The sequence below is a fragment of the Mandrillus leucophaeus genome, unplaced genomic scaffold (assembly GCF_000951045.1).
Source record: "Mandrillus leucophaeus isolate KB7577 unplaced genomic scaffold, Mleu.le_1.0 Scaffold1034, whole genome shotgun sequence".
NCBI lineage: Eukaryota > Metazoa > Chordata > Mammalia > Primates > Cercopithecidae > Mandrillus > Mandrillus leucophaeus.
Window position 1 is genome coordinate 285,604 of NW_012098477.1, and position 16,320 is coordinate 301,923.

Consider the following 16,320-nt stretch of genomic DNA (forward strand, 5'->3'; position numbering starts at 1 on the left):
AGACATTGGTTCCCAAGGCTTGGGAGTTTGCTGGAAGATGCCTTTCAAGGGAGATTGCCTGGGGCCACGAATTCTTGCTGGACAGACAACTATGGGCTCTTGGGTAAGAGGAATTAGGGATGTTAGCCTTTAGGAGAATGATGAGAGTTAGCAATTATCCACTGGACAGATGTCCCTGGGTACATTGTTGATAGGGGGACCCCAGGGCTTAAGGCCGGGGGCCACAAATTGTTGCTGGACAGATAACTATGGGCTCTTGGGTAAGAGGAATTAGAGATGTTAGTGTTTAGGAGAAAGCTGAGAGTTAGTAGTTATCCACTGGCGAGATGTCCCTGGGTACATGGTTGGTGGGGGACCCCAGGGCTTAAGGGGATCCCCAGTTGCCAAAGGATGGAGGGCGGAGCTGGAGGATCTCATCCTAGTGGGCACGCCCTTGTCCAGGCCTGCAGTGGCCGTGCTCGCCAGCTGGCCCATGGCCCTGTCCGACTCCCCTCCCTCCACCCCAAGCCTAAGAGGAGTGAGCGGGGGGTCCCACTGCTGAGCCAGCTCCCTCCCTCTGATCCACACCCGAGCCCGGCTGGCAGAGCTCCCGGGGGAGAGGGTGGAAGGCACCACGAAGGCAAGGAGGGGGTGTTGAAGGTGGGGGGAGTGGGGAATGCGGCAGCCTGCCCCCCCCGCGACCAGCCCAACCCCCCGCCAACCCCCCTCTACCTCCAACCAAATGGTTTGCTCCGAGCGCCCTATTTAATCCCCGCGACTGCAGCAGCGCCGGCTCCCTCCCGGTCCCCACCTCGGCCCCGGGCTCCGAAGCGGCTCGGGGGCGCCCTTTAGGTCAACGTCGTAGTCCACCCCCTCCCCATCCCCAGCCCCCGGGGATTCAGGCTCGCCAGCGCCCAGCCAGGGAGCCGGCCGGGAAGCGCGATGGGGGCCCCAGTCGCCTTGCTCCTGCTCCTGCTGTTCGCCTGCTGCTGGGCGCCCAGTGGGGCCAACCTCTCCCAGGACGGTGAGTGAGGGAGGGGGCGGCGCCTGGGGAGGAGGGGAGTGACCCGAGGCGGGGGCTGGGATCGGGAGTCTGGCGGAGGGAGCCTGTTGGCTTTGTTTGGAACCGGGGTTAAAGTCACCAGCCGCTGCTAATACCCTTGTGTCTGTCTCTGAGCATCCGTGTCTCTGTGGACTGTGGGTGTGCCGGCGTGTGCACCCTTCTGTGTACACCACCGAGCGTGTGTCTGCGTGTGCACCGGGATTTGGCTTTCGGGGCTGATGTCCGTTAGGAGCAGCCCCGGGTCTGGATGTGTTGCTGTCCGTGTGCGCGCGCGTCTGTGTTGGTGTCTGGCTCTGCGTTTCTGTGTCAGTATCTGTGTGTATGTCTGTGTCAGTGTGTGTTGGGGGCGGAGTGAGATTTGTCGCTGTTTCAGTCAGGGCGTGTGTCGGGTGTTTGTGTATGTATGTCTGTAGGGGTTGGGTAGCCAGTGCAATCCCCCAAACTGCTGTATGCAAACATTTCTGCTCCCCCGCCCGTCCCCGCCGCCACCCGCGGCGCAGCTCCGAGTGGGCAGAGAAGGGGGTCTGGGTGAGGCTGCTGAGGGGGGCGTGGGCAAAGAAGGGGGCCCTTATCCTTGGAGCAAAACAACAACACAGGGCGGAGGGGGCCCAGGATGGCAATATCCCTGGCAGTGGTAGAAGCTGGGAAAAGAAATCCAGACAGGAGCAGAGGCGGGGTGGGGGTGGGGGGGGAGCGCAAAAGAAAGAATCAAGATATTTGGGGAGGAGGATGCATGAGACACCCAAAGCTTTCCCGGGCTAAGCACTGATTTTCCCAAATTTGGGGTGGGGTAGCATACCTAGCCCCTTTGCCCCAGTCTGGAACTCAAACCTTCTTCGGTTCCTAATGGTAGAGAGATGAAGGAAGGGAGTCGGGGGAGAAAGGAGGCGGGGCCAGGGGTGAGGGGACTTGGGGAAGAGCCCCTCCCGCCCTGGGCCGGGCTATGTAGGTCAGCGCTGTGGGGGCACCTCAGCTTTCTTAAAGGCTACTAACGGTTAGTGGGATGGCAGAGGGGCAGCGTGTAGGGAAACCCGGAAGGGGGCCACCGCTCCCAGCCTCAGGTCCCTGAGGAGGGAGGGCCGGCTGTGAAGAGACTAAAGGAATGCATCCTCCTCTCCCCGCGCCCTGTTGGAAGAGGAGGAGGGCTGGGATGGAGGAAGGGGGAGAGGGAACAGGACCTCTGTGGAGCAAAGGGAAGTGGGGAGAGTGAAGGGGGAGGGTGGTGGCTATGCCCGGCCAGATGCCAACGAAAAACAGAAAGAACCGCAGGGGAGGAGAAAGGGGAGGTGGCTCCTGGGCGATGGACCCAGTGGCCAGCAGGGATGGGCACAGGGCGGGGCGGGGGTGGAGAGGGGAGGGGTTGAAACTGGGGAGGATGATGTAGAGAATTTCATCTGAGGAAAACAGGCGAAGAGCCAGGGTACTGGAGGAATAATCGCTCTACCTCGCCTGACCTCCCTCAGACCTGTCTCCATCGTGATAAAGGAGCTTCCCTGCTATGGGGACCCTGGGGATCCCCTCCCTATAGTTGGCTGGCTGACTCCTTCCGCCCTCTACCCATCAAACTCCCCAAAGGGAGTTCCCGCCCTAGTCACCACAGAGACAGCAGCCTCTCCTTTCCCCTACGCGGAATCCCCTTCCCCAGAGGACTGCACTGACGACCCCACTCACTGAGGAGCTGAAGGGAGTCTTTGGGGAGAGCAGGCTAAGTGCAAGACAGAGAGGCTGCTGGGTGTTTGTGCCTCACTAATGACCCTCCTACTAGGCCTCGACTTTCAGCTGCAGCCCCTGGCCTTTCTAACCTGCTGAGTTTTATAACGAGAGGCAAATATGATCCAAACTGCAGCCGTTCAGCAATGGGAACTGATGGTGCTAGGCTGGGCCCCAAAAAGAGAGAAAGACGTCATCCAGAAAGCTGTGAGCTCTTCTACTCTAAGATGTAAAAAAACTATAGACTAGAGTAAATCAGTATACTAGCCAAGTCTTTCTTCACTGACTACACTCTTCTTTCTTGGTCCTCAAATTGGGGGCTCAGCCCCTATTCAGGCTTAAAGTTGAGAGGAAGAGAAATGTTATATCCTCATATTTAGAAATATGTTTCAGAGCAGTGGCCTGAGAGAAACAGTGGAAAACAGTAACTTCTAAATGGGGAATTTCCAGAGGAGAGGTGGGGAAGTGGGAGATGAACAGGAGGGGTCTGTTTCCAAAGAAGAGTCAAACCAAGCATCATTTTCCTTGGAGAGCATTATCTTCACAGATAATGGACATCTGTCTGGTGTGCAGTATCTCAGGACACACTGATGCATGAGACATAACCACTATATCTTCTATCTTAAATTAATTCTATCTTTTAGTTTCTGGATCTAAGAAGGCCAGTGCTGATGGTGGGAGGTAAATGCGTAGATTTAATGCTCACGGATAGTAATCCTGAAGACTATTTTGCACAGGATCATGGACATGTGTCTAGTACCCCTGAGTTGGCCTGGGGCCCCTGGGAAGAAAACTAGGCAATATGTACTTAACTGGTAATGCTTGACCAAAACTATGAGAGATATGGTGTGAAGGTTTAAGGACAAGATACTCTTATGCTGATGCTTGAATTGTCAAGGGTGTTGTGGTAGCATATCTTTTCCCATTTAGAATAAGGAAACAAACTTAATGTGCTGCTGGGGCATATCGTCCCCTGGGGCACAGCATAAATTTCTTAAGCTTCATAAGGCTGAACAGGGATTGAGAGGGCAAGCAACTGATATCTAAGACTGGCCATGAGAGTTGTGCCAACAGCTCAGGAATAGGTAAGACATTTAGAATGTCCCATCTGCCCTTCCTTCTCACATTTCTCCACTAGTTTTCACTGTGGTTGACAATTCTAGCTTTGGAGGACTCAAGTCTATGAACTTAATGTGTCCTCTCTCTGGTGAACAGCTCAGTATTCAACACTGTGACCAGCTTTCTTGGGCTCTTCCTTCTCAAGTTATTTCCAGCACTCTGTGAATTGACCTAGGGTAAAGACAGATAGACGGATAGCCTCTCTTTGTTTCAGATAAGTTTATAGCAATTTAACCTTGTACTGCGCTGCCCCACACATGAACATCTATTTCTTCTCAATGACCTCTGTCCACTATCATTCATTCTACAGCCCCCTGGCCAGATGCCCAGTGAGGACATCATGCCCAACGTGCCAGAGAAGTCCAGCAGGCATTCGCTCTAGTGCTGTCCACAGATCTGTTTGGCAGATCGACTCCATCCAGTCTCTGTTCCTAGTTGCAGCTGTAACTGTTCTGTTTCTGTTCCTGTTCTCCTCCTAGTTGCAGCTGTAACTCTTGGGAAGGATATGCTCTCCTTTTAGACATGTGCATCTTCTAGCACGGAAAAGTTAAGACCATCACAGAGACACTCATATAGCAGAGTTTAGTTAACTCCATGAAAATCAGTGTGTTTCATGTAGGTCCTAACCTATGTAATGTCAACTGCCTACCCAGCAGTTATGCCACTCTATTCTAAGCTTCTCCATAGATCTGGATAGCACTGCTGGTTTTAATAGTTTCCTCTAGGGCAGGAGTTTTCCCATTTTGTTTTTAAAACAAAGATGTGAGACATTTTTAACAAATGAGAAAAACATATCAAAGGAGAACTGCTGTTGTTGAAATAGTGAAGTAAGACCTATATCCCTTTTCCCTGTCTTACTGGCTTTTACACATTCCTATAATCCTTAAGGAACTACCTGGGGTTCTGCCACACAGTTCAAAATCCTCTGTCCTAGACTGACAGAATGAGCCAGCTTACTACCCTTAGGCTCTTTCTCCTTCCTCTTCCAACTGAAGAAGAAAGGAGGTCCAAATCTAATTGCAAGAGTACCTTGTTGGAGATATTCACTACTCACTTGGAGAGAGTGACTCATAGTTCTGCAGCCATAAATTTCCACAGACAGCATCTCTTTGGCGTTCTGGTTACTTTGAAATAATTGAGAGGTTGTGCCATTGCTCTGTAAATTCTTAGATTTGGTTTTGGTACTTCTTGATGTTACTACTTTCTTGCAGTCCAAATAATATGTAAAATGGGATCAAAAGTTTATTTTCCTTAAATCACATGGTAGGAAAAAAATCTTCACAAATATCACCAGAGAAAGAAAACCCCTGGGGCTGTGACTAGTCTTATTCTTTCTTATTTCCTACTCCAGTGGAACTGCATACTGGCTCAACAATCCCTTTTTTGTCATCTAATTCTCTGTAATAGAGTTTTACCTAAGGATGGTGATCTAGGTTCCAGATTCTTGTTGAAAGCAAGCTGTGGACTGGACCAGTTCCTTACTGACTACTGAGTGAAAAATTCAAAGTTATTATAAAGTTTTCGTAATTATATCTTCTTTTATTTTTCATGTTAGAATGTAATGTTTCGTGTTTAACACTGACCATAGGCCCATGTACTAGAATATTTTGTTTCCTGTATGAGGTCGTGTTTTAGAGGTCCACCCTTAATCTCTGAGAATAGCAATCCCCGTGGAAATGCTTACAAAAGACAGAGGGAAACAAACTATCAGAAAAGGACCCTGGAGAAGCAAGCCATCAGAAAAAGATTCTGTTTCTAAGAACTTGCTCAGATTAAGTATAAACACTCCATGTCATCATAAAATGAAGAAGAATAAGTTTCCAGGGCTAGAGACCTGTTTCTGCTTCTAGGATCAGCAGCAGTGATCATTTTTTACAAGGTCAGAACCAGCTGGTGCCCGGGGCTCCAATAACTACCCAAGTAGAAACCCAGTCCAATTCTGTTATATATGACAAGGAGATCCATCCCTTCTAGTACAGAGAAGTCAAGCTCTCAGGAGGCTTGAACACATGAATCTGTTGGGATTTTTACACAACAGAAGCTAAGATGCTAATAAGTAAAGGTACATACTCTTCACTGAAGCAGCAAATACTAAAAAATCATTTCTCTCTTTACCAATATTTTCCTAACCCTTAAGACAGTCATGAAATTTCTCAACTAACAGAGAAACTTCTAAATCCTGATAACAAGAGGCATGATTCCATACCTGTCTTCTAGTGTGGTTGTCTGAACTACTTATAGCAATTTTGGATACATTGGGACATTCTGAGTCTGATACATCTCATACCCTACCTGACGAAAATACGTATTTTGACTTTCTTGTGCCCTACTGTCTCTGAGGGAGCACAGGCTCTCAGTTCCGTCTTTAGAAGATAGGCCTAATTTTACTCATGGTAAGCTAAAGCATATTAAAAGCCCCTCCGTCACCACTAATATGTAGGTATCTAATGTAATCACAGAGGCTCATGTTGACAAACTGAGTCTGGTGGTGGTCCTCATTTTTCAGCACAGTCTCTTGGCTGTGTATCACCCTGATAGGTTCAAATAAAGCACTTCAGAGAGAGCAAGTGATGAGCATAGAGTGGTCCTAATAGAAGCATGATGTCTGTTCTTTTAGTTCCTGTGCTTGAGAGCTGGCTGCCTTACCCCATGATCCCAGTTCCCTGTTCTTTATGGAGCAAGCTATTATACCTGTGCTTTGAGCTCTCCATGGTGCTAGCCCCTGACAGTGACACTCCAGGCTTTTCTTGTTGCTCTCCATGGTCCTGTTTTACCTCCAAGTTTCATAATCTCCTTATTCTCCACAGTGCAGTCCCCAGAACAGGGCTAGAATCTCCCTCCCTGCCACCACAAACACACACATGTTCTTGGTTATGGTCCCTGACCTGTTCCACCACAAACACATAACAAAACTCTGAGATACAGATCTAGGAAGTCCTCACAGCCATCTAATCAACTGCAGGAAGGGAACAGAAGGGCAAGCAATTCTTAGGTTAAAAAAGCAGTGCTAGAAGGTTTTTGTAAGATGCTCAGGAAATTGTGGCCTACAGTGACCTCAAATGGCCTCAAAAGAATTGAATGTTTTGTCATATCTGGATTCATAGATTAAAAATACAACTATATATAGTTCTGTTTTAGATTGAGATAGTATTGCTCTTATATGATAACCATATAGAGTTGTACTTTGGTATCCATGAAGGATTGGTTCCAGGACCTCCCACAGATACTAAAATCTGCAGATGCACAAGTCCTGGATATCAAATGGAGTGGTATTTGCATATAACCTATGCACATTATCCTGTATACTTTGTTATCTCTAGATTACTTATAATACCATACACAATCTAAATGCTATGTACATAGTTGTTTTACTGTATTGTTTAGGCAATAATGACAGGAGAAAATGTCTATACAAGTTTAGCACTGGCACAGTTTTTAAAAATATTTTCAATCTGCAGTTGATTGAATCTATGGAGGTGGAACCCATAGATATGCAGGATTGACTGTATACACTATAAGTGTGGAATGTAAAATGAATCCTACTCAGTTTATAAACATGTACCTCTTAACAGCACTCTGAGCACGACAACCAACTCTAACTTTCCCGTGATGGTGCTTTTTTACCCTTTTCCTTCAACCTTAGCAAAGACAATACATAACAATGGGTTATCAAAATAGATAATGGAGGAATCCGGTAAATGAGAGGTATAGAAAACAAGTGTCAAGTATACATCCATACCACCCTGAATACACTGGATCTTGTCTGATCTCGGAAGCTAAGCAGGGTTAGGCCTAGTTAGTATATGTACGGGAGAAAACAAATATCAAAATCTTGACTTAACTTCCCCACCTTCATAACCACCTTGTGCAAAACTAAATGCCTTTAAATATAACCATCTTCTCCGAGAGCACAGGTCCTTGGCCGTATCTCAGTAGATGCATCTTTAAACTGTACTCTGCTATGCTTTGAGGGTATCTTCCAATAAACTGATGATATCAAACGGGGTAGGGAGCTGACAGCGCTCAGCTCCTGTCAGTCTTAGATTAGCCAGCCTGTTCTTCACATCACATCAGAACTACACAAGCTTCTCGTCCCCTAAATGCTGATTTTCCCATGTCAATTTATGGATAAAAGTTAATATAATAGTTAATACTTATGAGTGACCTACAGCAGAGTAAGGTAGAAGAGGCAGGCTTCCAGGATGAATTTCCAGGACCCCTCTTTCATTTCTTCATTTGAAACAAGGAGAAACTTCATTCCTCAAGGACAGGTAATGAGAGTGATTTATCTCTATGAGCGAGCCTTCAGCAAGACAGAATTAGGGTTATAGTAACAGCTGGAGTGTCTCCCATCGACTCATCTTCCTAAACCCCCTATTCTCATGAAGAGCAGGCAGGTTTCAAAAAAGACTCAAATACAGAAATCTCAACATATTTTTCAGCACATATATCATTCTTTAATGTGAACTCTTACCCCTGGAATTCTTTAACCTTCTCTTCTCTCTCTATCTTTCTCTTGGAAGTCTCCAAGAGAACAAAAAGAAAGCTAAATAACTTAAAGAACAAACTAAAATGTTGTCTTCTCTAAGGATTTATTTTCCCTTTCCCCAGCTACACCTACACTAATTGTGTATTGATTGCTAATTATAAGCACCTTTAGCTCATTTACTTCTAGTTCAGGGTCAAGAAGGTCAGGTGCATCACCTTGCCCTAGGAAAAAAAAAAGAAAAAGAAATGAAGGCTGATGTCTCAGGCACTCATCTGTAGGCTAGCCATTATTCATTTCTCCCCTTTCTTCAGATACTCCCAAATATTGGCAAGGTAGGATGAAGAACTAGTACTTCTGATACAAGATTTTATTGGAAATATGCATATTTTTGTTTCATATGTTTACTTTTACCCTTCTATGACCTGGCTCTTTGCTTCCAATTCTGATTTCAGTAAGTACATCAATGACAGGTAATTTGGAACTTAGCATAGCGGTCAGTCAGTCTTTGAAGAGCCTGGAGCTGAGTTCTTGAGTTATTATAAAATGAGAAGCCAGTTTTACCATCTGCTCCTAATCTTTTTTTTTTTTTTTTCCCAGCAAATGCAAAAATTACAGTAGAACAATTGCACTCACTAGTTCTTACTGTAGTCCTTAAGGATGAGATCTTTCCAAATACATATATGTTTCTTCCCATAATTTCTATCTGCTAATCTCACAAAAATATAAAAATTACCACCACTAAGCCCCTGAGCCTCCCATATTTTCATTTATCCTCAATTGCCACTTAATGCCAACTCTTTTCTGGTTTCCAAGTCCTGGAGTCCAATGTCAGTGACAGATGGACCGAGCCTCAGCCCTGGAGAGGAGAGGATTCTGGCCCTCTCCTGGGGAGTTTGAGCAGGAGAGAGAGCCTGAATTCTGCTTTGGGGAGAATCTCTTGAGTTTAAGCCATATGGTTTTCTGGAAGTAAGGGGTTCTGATTAATATGGGCATGTGAAAAGGACTCTGTATCTGGGTCATAATAAAATCTGTGTGTTCATGTCAGAAAAAAAAAAACACCCAGAAATATGATTAGTGAGAATCAGAGTGTTTTATGTGTGTGTGTTGAAGGGCACATGTCAAAATATGCACCCATCTTAGGGAACAAAAATATTTTTGCCCACATCAAATAGGAGACACTCAATGGAGATTTAAGAAGAGAGATAAGAGTTCTTTTTGTCAGAACAGCATTATTTTCCATTTCGGGGACTGTGAGATCTGTGGACTTGGGAGAATGTATCTGTTTCACGGAAGAGTTAAATTCTCAGGAAGGCACAAAGTGAGGCTAATGCAAACAATGTATAGCAATTTTAAAAATACAGACTTTTATTTTTTAAGTGAGGAGAGTGTAGGGAGACTAAATAGCAGTTAGGATTGGGGGAATCAGTGAAACCAGAGTACTGTGGGTGCGTAGAGCAGAACACATTTTTCTTCATGTAATGCTCCTAACCATTGCCCTGAACCTGCCATCCACACCTTGACTCCGATCATCCAGTGAAGGGTAACAGTAAAAACAAGTCAGGAAAATAAGAACCAGCAGAGATGAGTGCTTTCTTGCTTGACTTCTAACAAATTAAACTTTTCCACAGCATTGTTATCCCACCACACCAAGCCATCAGCCTGAAATATCTAAAGTGCAATGTAAGGAGCATAGGAGAACAAGACAGAGCCCACTGAGAAAGGGAATTCATCCATGCGCTCAGACAGGTATTGGGGCACTGGGATAGGTACTGCAGAGTAGAAGCAAGCTGTTGGAACCTGGGCTGAGATTTTTCATCTCCAGAGAATCTATTCTTTATTTCTCCTGATTTTCTGGGCTTTCTGGCCCATTCCCAGTCTCTATTTTCCCATACCCTTCCAATGAGCTAAATTGAATTCTGCATTGGAATCTGTTATGTTTCCTTTCTCAAGTACTTTCCTAAGATGAGGAACTTTTTCCCCCCAGTTCTATTACATATGTGTGAAAGCAGCAAGATAAATTGAGGGAAAGGGTATAAAACCCCTCTACCTAGTTTAAGAGGACAACTAAGAGTTCAAAGTCTGGCCTCCTGACTGTATTGCATTAGAATGCAGATTTCAAGTCATACCTGTCCGTGTGTCTAAAGTGTTTGATCATAGTGAGAAGTGAATGAGGAGATGGGATAAACAGACACTCCTAAAATGGCTCACGGTTGTTATCATCCTGTCTTCAGGGGCCTACTCCAAAACAGCTGAAGAGAGTCAGTACCTGCACAGAATCTGTGCTCTAGAGGTCCTCACTGAGCCCTCCCCTGTGCTGTTTCACCTCACCCTCCCATGCTCTTCGGGCAGAACACCAGATGCTTGTCTACAGCACATAGCCCAGTCCCAGAAGGAAGCAGCTAAGGCAGGGATCGAATCCCCTTCCTTTTTCTCTCAACTGCAGTTCTTGCTACAACTCAGTATTGGCTACAGAGGGGCTTGTTTTGGTTGGGGGCCAGCCCAGGGCTCCCTCCTGGTGCTAATGCACCAAGAACACTGACTCAATAGCAAATCAAAGCAACAGCTGTCCCCACCTCCTTCACTGCCACCCACTTCCCAGTCTCTGCTCCTTGGAATCTTAACTAAGTCTCTGAGGGCCCCCCTCAGCCTACCACAAGCCCACTTCTGCCTCCAGATTTTTTCTCTCTCCAGCTCAAGAATAGGACATGTTCCTCTGCTTTTTTTTTTTTCTCTTCTGTTCTGGCCCCTGTCTCCTGCTTCACAATCAGGTTAGCATTCCCTCAGCTCTTCACCATGCAGATGCCAGCAAGCGCGCGCACACACACACATGCACACACACATGCGACCTGTCCTCACAGTCACCCTTTTGAGCTCCAGAGGGCATGGCAGTGACTTTTGCCTGATGGCCTCTTCTGTGTGAACTGGAACCTGCCAGTAAAGCCCTGAAGTGTAAGAAGATGCCATCTGCCCCATCTTCAGGGACTCCCTCTTCATCATAACCCAACTTCCCCAACCTACTGGGCATTTAGTAGACTTACTTCTCTTAAGGTCCATGGTCCTGGAGTTCCTCAGTATCGTGTACAGGAGATGGGGCATAGGAAGGGTAGGTGTCAGTGGAAATATAATCACACTTAGTGTCAAATTAATCACTGAATTAGCCAGTCCACAAGGACTGCTATGAACTGTCAATGAGTACAGGTCTCACTCACTGCCTGTGTGACCATGCTCAAGTTCCTAAACCTCTCTGAGCCTTGGTTCCTCATCTTTAAAATAAGAGGATTGGACCAGTTAATACTTAATATCTTGTCAACTATAAAAATCTACACTTCTAAGAATCATAGAGGGGAGAATATTTTGGGCATAATTAGGTGCAACAGAAAGAGAAAAAGGCATTACTGAATTTGGGCAATAGAGAGTCAGAAAGGGCATTAGTTCCATCCTTCCGTAAAATCAAAAGGATCTTAGAAATAACCACCTCTGACCCTTAGGATTCACTAGGCAATGGCCAGATATGCAAGTTGGCTTAAAGGTTTTAGGAAATATGTAAAATACATGTATTCATAATACCTTAAAGTTTGGATAGGGAAAAACACTTGAATTTTCTCTTAAACTTTGGATATTAAAAAATGTTAAGAATAATTGTTTTTCAGTGAGAATCAAGGGTTAACTCTAAGATAAGCTTTTCATTTTAACCCCATCTTAACACCCACCACAGGCAAACTAGCTAACTATCTCAAAAGATTCCTTCCTTATTCAGCCTGGAAAAGCCTAGCCATACACCATTCCCAAAGCAGAAAACAAAAGCCTTTCATTTTCAACCCGCTTAGGATGGAACCAAAAGATGTCTGCCAAGGTGTAATAATAAACATGTTTGAGTCCAGATTGGGTACAGGTTCCTTCTAAATCTAAATCTCTTAGATAATCTAATAGTGTAGGACTCCTCAGTCCATAAATCCCGGATCTCTGGCCCAGGCTTTACCAAGCTAAGTAGCTAATCCACATGTTAGGACTTCTTACAGTGAGGATTCTGTTCTCCATTCCTATTGACCATCTATATTCACTCATATCCTGTATGCCTCCTAGGAGAGTAAAGCAAAGCTGGGACGGAGTAGTTTATCAAGAGGCTGCTTGATAAACAAGACTCTAGGAGGAAAAACCAGACAGCAACAGAAAGAATAGAGGGAGGAAACAAGGAGGAGCAAGGTCTCAGTAGCCCAGCCAGAAAGAGGGTGGATGGGGCAGTGAGGTGGAGAGAAGGCCTAGATCAGGGAGGTAGGCAGCTGAAGCGTGACTGAGCTCTGAAGTTCCAAAGTGGATGTGAGCTGGAGCGCATCGGAGCTAAGGAAAGGAGATCCTTTAGGAGATCCTGCTGCCTGTGAGGGGACAAGAGGCCTTTCCCGGAGGAGCAGTGAAAAAGGAAAAAATAGTATCTGAAAAGAAAGAGGGTACCAGATGACAGAATAACTCCCACCCCGTATGGCCAGCTTCTATTTGACTGCACTGTTATATCGTGGCCATTAGGGAATTAGGAATTTAACGGGGGACAGACAGAGTTAGAAAGGAACGGAGGGCAAGATGTAAGAGAATATTTTGACATTCAGGCAATCAAAGTCTTAGATTAGGAAATTACATAGTGACTTCAGTAAATGTGGCATCGCTGCTGGCTGCCCAAGAACCACCGAAGGAAGTTAACTGTACAGAGTTCCTTCTGACCAGCGTTTTGTGCTCTAAAGTCAAAGAAACTCCCCCAAATTTTGAAGTTTTCATCTAAACCAGAATTCAGATAGAACTGGTCTGATTTCTTCCAAATCCACAATCAAACATTCACTGTCAAAGAAAACTGTCACTCTGAGCATAAAGAAAAGCTCCAGGGGCTGAGTTCTAATTCTGATTTTGCTATGGCCAGTCTCTTGTGTGTGTGATCCAACTGTACATAGAATTCACAAGAAGCTGGGGTTAGGGAAAAATGAGAATGACATAATCTGGACAAGGAGCCCAGCAATGGATGTAGATAAACCATTCTAAAAGTGGGTCCCTTCAGTATTCTGGGCCACAGCCCCCAATATGTTTTTCCCTTGGAGATAACACTCCTCCACCCACCTGTCATGGTAGTCGTGAGGAATAACAAGTAGGCTGGGATGAACAGTATTTTTAACTCTGGAGTTAGAGAAATGCTGAGTCATCATCATCATCATCACCATCATCATCAACTCCTACTCAGGGAGCTGTTTTTTTCTACAGTCAGGGAAGTGGGACTCTGGACCCAAGCACTGGCAAGGCCAGCAGCAGTTATGCAGGAGAGCTCTGTCCTCTTGTTCTACCATCTGACATGTGCACCTGTGACCCTGTTTATGGCTGTAAGGGCAATATGTTGTAGGTCCCCAAAACAGACACAGCAGGGACAATATATAAACCAAGCAATCAGGGCTTACGCTGGCAAGACTTTCATAGACTTTCCACTAAAGTTACTTAAATTCAAGACAATACATTTTTATTTATTTGAGTTACTCATTTATTTATTCAATAAATATTTATTGAGCACTTACTATGTGTAAGATTCTGTGCTATGAGTGAAAAACTGAATAACAGGTGCCAATGCTGCTTTAAAGAAGCACATTAGTAATTCTTCAATTCCCACCTCTGCCACTCTTAACATGAACAATCAATAAGAAGAAAATCAGTGGGTGAAAGGGCTACTTTGTCCTTTAAAATGCTGGAAATCCTAAAGATACTAGAACCCCTGAGCAAATAAATCAAGAATTAAGAAACCTCCAAAGCAATTCAGAACAAATAAGAAGATAATTTTTTTAGTTTTCAGCCTAGGTGCTAGAGTGCTATGAAAACACAAGGAGACTTTTTTTTTTTTTTTTTTTTTTAACTAGACATGCCATTTGCTTGGTTATCTAAAGAGTCCCACATGGTAAGGCACTTAGGAGTCCATGAAATAGTCCCAGAGGTATAGGTGCAGGTATACTAAGGCATCCAAGTAAAAATGTAATTCAACAGGTACAAACCACAGGACTATCAACACCACAGGTACCCATTTCCAATTTGCTATACTGTCATTTTCATCATACTGCAGATGAATGTTGTAAATATTATTTAGGTGAATCACCCCTGGCCAGCAATGCAACGAGGAATCTTTCCCACTTTACGCTCTACCCTACCACCACACACACAAAATACATGCTTCTGCAGAGGGTGACAGTGTAGTAAAGATGTGCAGAAAGCCTGGGCTTTGTGGTCAGAGAGGTCTAAGTTTAAAGTTCATCCTATCCCAGTATCTAATAGTAGATATATCATAAGGACAAGTTTCTTAATTTGGCTTTAACATGTGTGTAATCGTGTTTATCTATTAAAAGATTGTTCTGGAATAATGAATATACAGCAACTAATTTGGATCCTGACATATAGAAACTGTTGACAAATACCAATTTCTTCTGTCTTACAGTTTTCTGGGTAGTCTACCATCTCCCTTGGCCTATTCATATCCTGTTTGGTTTGCTATTTCCTCTTTACTGGAAATTTTGAACTTAACTCTCACAACGGAAGATGCTTAGTATCTGATTCATTTAATAAAGAAATATTTATTAAGCAACTTCTATATGCAATATGCTATATTAGAGCCAATACTGGATACAAAATGCATCAGACCCTACCTATGGAATCTTTATAATTTAGGAGGAAAGTCAAACTTGCAGTACAAAGTAGAAAGAAATGCATAACTTAAGAAAAAGCAGATAAAGTGTGTAACTCAGAGAAATGGGGAATTATTTAAATCTGGGACAACCAGGGAAGACTTCTGGAAGGAAATGCCCCAAAATGTAGGCTTTATGCATGGGTAAGGTTTAGACGTGTGAAGATGGGCAAAGGGCATGATCAGCAAAGTTATTGCAGGCAAAGGAATGGATGCAGGAAAACAAAGCGTTCATAGAGAGAGTTCCAAACGGCTTCACAGGCCTGGAATGCACCTGGGGTGAGTGGAGTAGAGAAAAGACAAAACTGAAAGGAAGCTCAGCATCAGACTGTGCAGAACCTTGAAGGCTAGGCTGACAACTTTGGGTATTATCTGCAGAGACTGGAGAGTCAGTGATGGTTTCTAAGCAGGGAAAGAATGTGACCGATATGACTGATCTGCCTGGGCCTTCTCTCACTAATGGTTGTATGGTCTCAGTGACAGAAGCGCCTTCTGAGCTCCTATTTCCACTTCAAATTCCATACCACCCATTCAGAGTACTCCTAAGTTTTCCTTTCCAGTCTGAATTCATTGAGAGAATTCATGCTGATGTCATAAATGACTGACACAATCTGAATCCAAAGAAGGTACAAGTCTTTCACAACCCAGGTTATAATTCCTGCTACTTATCCATGTTTCTGTTGATAGCATTATAATCACTCATCCACTCCCTGGGGAGTGGCGATTCGTAATTTATTATACAGGCTTACAATTTTATAAAAACGACAGGGTAACTTTCAAGCGTATTAAGAGTCAGTTCTCAAGAGAAGACATGAGATTATAAGTGCATTTCAAAATTAGAGGGAGAAATGTCACCCCCGGGGGAAGAAAAAAAAAACCAGCCACCTCTTACAGTTTCTTAAGACACCACAAATCAGAGTGAGTTCTCTGTAAACCCATAGAGGCAATACATCATGCATATCCCAAATATGCCATTTATTGGAGATTATTTGGTTATCAGTCCTCTCATCTGAACAATTCAGTTTGGTTTGAATGATCTACATCACTATTTCACTTATTCATCCTATGCAGAAAAAAAGATGCCTATGAAATGCAGGAGGAGGGGAGGGATGAAAGAAATATGAGCAAGGAGAAAAGCAACTGAGGAGGATGCAGAAAAAAGCACAGATGAAAGAAGAAACAGGAGAGTGAAGACTAAGCCCATGCTGTTGGACAGAATACATGCTCTGCCTGATTCACAATATACATAGCACAGTGCCAAGT

General features: G+C 44.5%; 1 protein-coding gene across 3 annotated transcripts in view; it reads left to right on the plus strand.

Moving 5' to 3' along the window:
• The first annotated feature begins 719 nt into the window (after positions 1-719).
• The window catches only part of CADM3 (cell adhesion molecule 3), a 30,402-nt gene continuing 14,801 nt past the window's right edge, over positions 720-16,320 (plus strand). Inside the window, exon 1 of one of the 3 annotated variants that reach the window (XM_011978705.1) lies at positions 720-1,003. In XM_011978705.1, coding sequence (XP_011834095.1) covers positions 922-1,003 — 82 coding nt within the window. In that variant the 5' untranslated portion in view covers positions 720-921. The remainder of the gene's footprint in view (positions 1,004-16,320) is intronic. The other 2 variants (XM_011978698.1, XM_011978690.1) reach the window with 2 other exon arrangements.